At 35.8% G+C, this 5,871-nt stretch overlaps 1 protein-coding gene across 1 annotated transcript in view; it reads left to right on the plus strand.

Annotated features, from left to right (window-relative positions):
* The window catches only part of LOC117117753 (fibropellin-1-like), a 33,192-nt gene extending 28,309 nt beyond the window's left edge, over positions 1–4,883 (plus strand). The window contains exons 17-20 of the mRNA XM_033262169.1: positions 3,145–3,213; positions 3,401–3,517; positions 3,905–4,021; positions 4,558–4,883. Of these exons, the coding sequence (XP_033118060.1) occupies positions 3,145–3,213; positions 3,401–3,517; positions 3,905–4,021; positions 4,558–4,718 (464 nt within the window). The 3' untranslated portion in view covers positions 4,719–4,883. The remainder of the gene's footprint in view (positions 1–3,144; positions 3,214–3,400; positions 3,518–3,904; positions 4,022–4,557) is intronic.
* Positions 4,884–5,871: the final 988 nt, after the last annotated feature.

Here is a 5,871-nt window from a genome sequence, read left to right on the forward strand (position 1 = left end):
TTACAAAAGCATCATAAATAATTTATTATATGTCATATAATCACCCGGTGTTGCTCTACCGATTGTTTTACAGGTTGCCAAAGCAACCCTTGTATGTCTGGTGGAACTTGTATAAATAACGAAGATGCAATGGCTTATTCTTGCGTTTGTCCAACCGGCTATTCTGGAGAAAAATGCGAAATAAGTACAGGTATTTACTGTTAAGCCTGGTCTCCATAGAATCGCTCACCCTATCGGCGACAGTCGCCAACATTTTGTCGGGAATGTTGAACCTGTATCAACTTTGCCGATTGCGTTGTAGACGAATCAGGGTGCATTGCTAGCTGCCCCGAAGCAATCGGGAAAGCACCCCGATTCCAGGGGCGGATCCAGGGGGAGGGAGCACGGGGGCCCCTGTCAGTCACGCCGAAAAATCAAACAATTTGAGAAGAGTTAAAGAGAAGAAAGAAAGAGAGGAAAAAAGGAAGTGTACGCAAGAGTTCAGTGCGGATCCAGCAGTGGGCGAAAGGACAGCTCGATTATTATACCACCCACTAATTTTGAATTTTCTATTGCTTGACGACGAACACAACGCTATTTCATAAATCAAGATGGAAAAAAGGACTAAAGACGGAGACCTAAAGACGGAGTTTTTTAGCCGGAATGTAGTATCCAGCTATAGAACAGCTATCCATGCTCAGTGCGTAAGGCCTATGCGCTCCCGTGCGGAGGTCCGCGGGGCCACACTTAGGGGCCCTGACCCCTATAGCACCCTGATCCAATAGGGCTTTGTTAATACAAAACAGCATAATATGTTTCTGACATCGACTGTATGACATATATGATATTAATCTCCTCCGGAGTGGAGTTAAATAGCTCAGTGGGGCTAGAGGGGCCTATCCTTAAAATTTGCTCCAAGGGCCACCGAACCAGGGGCCCCTTTGGTGCCCTTACCCATAGGGTCAAGTAGGGTCCTCGCTGCATAGCAACCCGATCCAAAAGGGCTTTGTTGATACATAACAGCATAATGTGTCACTGACATCGACTGCAGGACATATATCATACTAATCCAGTGGGGGTGGATTGCCCAGCCGGCCAGGATTCCCCTAATTTGTAGACATTGTTTAAAAATAGAGATAATTCAAATTTTAAGTCTAAATGAGTGCCACTTCTGGGCCATAATCATAATTTTCTTTGCAACTGCCACTGTAGAATAGACTATAAGTCCTTGATTCGATTTGCGACGCCCGTGAGAGGAGAGGTGTCGAATGAAGGGGGTGCATAGCTCCCGTCAGGAGGAAGTCAATAATTTTGTCGATGAACACTGCTTTGAAAAAGCATCTTTACCATCTAAGAGTGCCATTTCCGAGCGTCTAGAGGGGCCTATTCTTAAAATTTGGGGCAATAAATTTCTGGATCCGTCCCTGGATTCGTCGGCAACGCAATCAGCAAAGTTGAACTACTTTTGACCTTCCCCCAACAACTGGCGGCTACTGTCGCCGTAGGGTGAGGCATTCTATTGAAACCAAGTTTAAGTTAAAACGATCTTGTGGGCTCCCTTCTATGTTTCATTGTATTTGATTCGAGGTTTGTGCACTGAGGTAAATGTTAACAAGAAATATATCCTGTAAAAATGCCGTTTGTATTTCCACACTTAATAGATTATCTTCTATGCATTACTTTTTATGGTATGACACAGCCTTTCAGCGACACTACTGAAGTCGCGATTGAACATGGCAAATTAACGTCATCGATCAATATGAATAAACATTATATTTGCAGAACACTCCTCTTCTTCCCCCTCCCATTAAAAAAAAAACATCATCACCAAAACAAAATTCACTACATGGACCTACATTTGTACTAACATTATCATATTCTTGTTGAAATTCGTAGATGCATGCAGTAGTTCTCCTTGTAAGAACTCAGGAACGTGTCTTGCAACAACTGTTGATCCATTCTACGTATGCTCCTGCGCATGGCCGTGGACGGACACGACGTGTGACCATTATGATGGTATGGTGCTATAATTACTTACGTATTTTATATATATACTGTCTCTTATACACATCTAGATGTGTATAAGAGACAGTCGCTCACCCTATCGGCAACAGTCACCGACAGTTGTCAGGAAGGATGATTGCGAATTGGGGTGCTGATTGCGAATTGGGGTGCCTTTCCGATTGCGTGGGGGCAGCTAGCAATGCACCCTGATTCGCCTGCAACGCAATCGGCAACATTGAACCAGATTCCACCTTCCTAACAACTGTCGCCGATAGGGGGAGCGATCTTATGGAAACCAAGCTTAACAGAGAGATTGGACATGTGGAATGAATGTAGGATGGAAGCTGGCCCGAAAGACTGATGGTGTGGCAAGCAAGGAACGGAAGAAGAGGCAGAAAAATGCACAAATACTTGTCCTGATACAGAACAGGCAATGATATGTTAATTAAGTTGACTACCCACCTCGCCGGCTGTTTTCGAAGCCAACTCTTGTAAGCATGGCTGTGAGGCGGAAGGTAATCTAAGCTTTCGTATGTTGCTAATAGTTCACGTTCCTGTTTTGTGTACTTGTGGTTTACGTAGCGACTAGATGTGTATAAGAGACAGGTTTAATCATAACAAATAAATAACATATATACAACATAATATGATGATAATGATAATAATGATGATGGCAATGATGACGATGATGATGACAATGATGATGAATAAAACTACTTCAAACTATTCTTCCTATTAGATGAGAATTAAAATAATAAGTCTATTTACCCCATGTGAATCATGGGTCCTTCTGGGCCAACAGGTAATCCACTGCTAACAGCACACAAGCAGGAGAAAAACTTCACTATCAATGTCTTAATATTGAAGATGTTTCGTACCAGCGTACCATTCAGAAAACCGATTAATTCCGGCATTCCAGACCCAGCAGCAGATGGTCTCAGGAACTATAAGACAGATAGATAAACTCAAATTTTTTACTTGTCGCACAATCTCAGTATGATAAATACTGTGAGTAAACGAATGTATGTAAAAGTAATATACATAAAGCCTCAAATGCATAAGAGAGGCAGGTCCCTTCACCCCTACCCTTCTCCATTTAGCTCTACATTTTTAAATTTCAATGCATCTTCCTAAACGGTGACACCATTCTTTTTGTTGCAGTAACGGTACCTTGTAACTCGCCTACACCTGATCCTGCCGTCGTTGTTGTCAAGTCTAGTAACCTAGAGGGTAATTAAATCATTATGTAATGAAAACTTATTATCCTAAACGAGGAGAAATTTTAATGCTTTATGAAATCACAGTTGCTGCATACAGTTTATTTTACGAAATATTTGTTACCGGTATGTGAGATAAGCCTATTAGTTTTCAAGACTAGTCCTAGTTGTAATAGTATTCTTGAATTTCTTTCAAACAGATGCTTGTGAGAGTGGTCCTTGCGGTAATGGAACTTGTTATTCCATCACAGATCCACCACACTACATATGCCAGTGTCAGCCACCCTATTACGGAAGCCAGTGTGATGTGTATGACGGTATATAATTCATAGTTTGATACTGAGTTTAAAAACACAAAATATAAAATGAAAGTAATGGGTTTTTTTGTCTATAAACCCCACAGCATGACTAAATACAAAATTATCGGCAGAAACGGCGTCCCCAATGAACACACCATGTATACAAGGTACAAGACAAAAAAAATCAGCAATAAAAACGAAGAAATTACAACAATAGTTGTTCTATTAATCCTACGATGCGTTCAGACAGTTCTTGTCGACTTTCTGACACAAAGCTGGGCTGGGAGAGGCAAGGCTCTATAAGCAATGGACGTAGGAGTGATGTTCATATATAATGAATTTAGGCTAAAAATTTAATTATCATTGTAGGAAGACATATTTTGATTTTCAATTTTGTTTACGTAGGGTGTCTCAGTCATCCCTGTATGAATGGCGGTATATGCATCAATAATGAAGAGGGCGAAGTGTTTGATTGTCAGTGCCCTGACGAGTACACAGGAACCATGTGTAACCTACAGAGATGTAAGTACTGTATCTACTTGATAAACTTTAAATTTTATTGAGCAACAAGATATATATCACTCCATTCAAATCGCAATATTTATTACCCAAGAGACGTTATTCTCTGTTTGCACACGAAAGCTTAAAATTTAAAATCAATTGTCAGGTATATTAAATAATATAATGATACCAAGCCATACCAATATTATTTTGTGTAATCTATGTAGATTTTGTTTTAATCTTTTATTTATTACTGTAGAATGTAGACTTTATACTATGTACAATTCTGATGGAAAACATTTTCTGATTTTTCGGACAATCAAAATTATCTTGTAACTTGTATTTATACATTATATCATATTATAACTATTAAATATATGTTATGTGTGTATTTTTTTAGGCCTATTTATCATTAACGTTATTATTATTACTATTATTATTAATAATAATAATATTATTATATTATTATTATTATTATTATTATTATTATATTATTATTATTATTATTATTATTATTATTATTATTATTATTATTTTATGATTGGTTTCTATTTTAGATACAGGCGATGTTTCGGATGTCGAGAATAAATTCGTGGTTGCCTACGTACTAGTTCCTATCATTCTAACAATAATCCTCATTGTGGTTCTTCTGGCTATATTCATCATGTACCGGCGTAGACGCCGCACTGAAGAGGAAGCCAAATCTAGGCCTATATAGATAAACCTACGTAATATATATGCCTTGTTTATTGTTCCATTAATCACATACAGCATAGAGCGACTCCAGGGGCAGTATTCAATGGTGAAGTATTATCATTATAATAACAAGTGGTTCAACTCCCAGGAAAGATAAAACAAAATATTATTATTATTATTTTATTATTATTATTATTATTATTATTATTATTATTATTATTATTATTATTATGTTTATTATTATTATTATTGTTATTATTATTATTATTATTATTATTATTATCATAATTATTATTATTATTATTATTAGGTTATTATGCCCTATTAGTATTAAAATATTATAAATTGTGTATTATTATTATCATTATGTATTAATATTATAAATATATTACTATTATCATTATATATAAATATATCAATGATGCTTTTTAGGTGAAAGGTGAAGTTGAAGTTAATTTGACGTGGTAATGCCATATTTATCATACAATATCACCATAATCGTTAACTTGTTTGAATAGTGTATACCAGGCCTATGTAATCTAACTGCGAAAATTCGTCATTATAGAAATAGGCCTATTAATATTGCTGGTTTGAAGATTATTGTTACCCACATAAAAAATCTGTAAAAATATATATTATAAGAAGATGGTAATAATTTAGTTGATAACGTTTTAATAATAATGATAACATTATTTGATTAACCATTATACATAAAAAATGTATAAACATTGAAAGAGTTGTTCTATAAACAAGTATACACGTTACCGAGACACTACACAATTGTACTAGGCCTATATTGCTCAAGACTATTATTTATAACAGTGCAGAAATTATAGATGACTACTATTTAGAACCATGTATGGACATATTCGATGGTGGCGGATGTGCTGTAAATTACTGTCGATGCTCAAAGGAAACAAAATTAAAGAGTTAAAATATGTCGTTACAAATCATTTGATATGTTTATGAAAAATGTGTGTTAAATAAAATATAAATGTTATTACCGACAATTAAAATAACAAAATAGGACCCAAAGAAATTCTGAGAACTTGGAATTAATTAATTTTTAACGACCACAATGGAAATAAGTTTGAATATGGAGTTACTTTATTGTTTTTTTATCCTTGAAATTTTTATATTGTATATGAATTTCGAATAAAAAAAAAATAAAATAA

This window comes from Anneissia japonica, unplaced genomic scaffold (genome assembly GCF_011630105.1).
Source record: "Anneissia japonica isolate Jap-2015-1 unplaced genomic scaffold, ASM1163010v1 scaffold234_len1672027_cov178, whole genome shotgun sequence".
NCBI lineage: Eukaryota > Metazoa > Echinodermata > Crinoidea > Comatulida > Comatulidae > Anneissia > Anneissia japonica.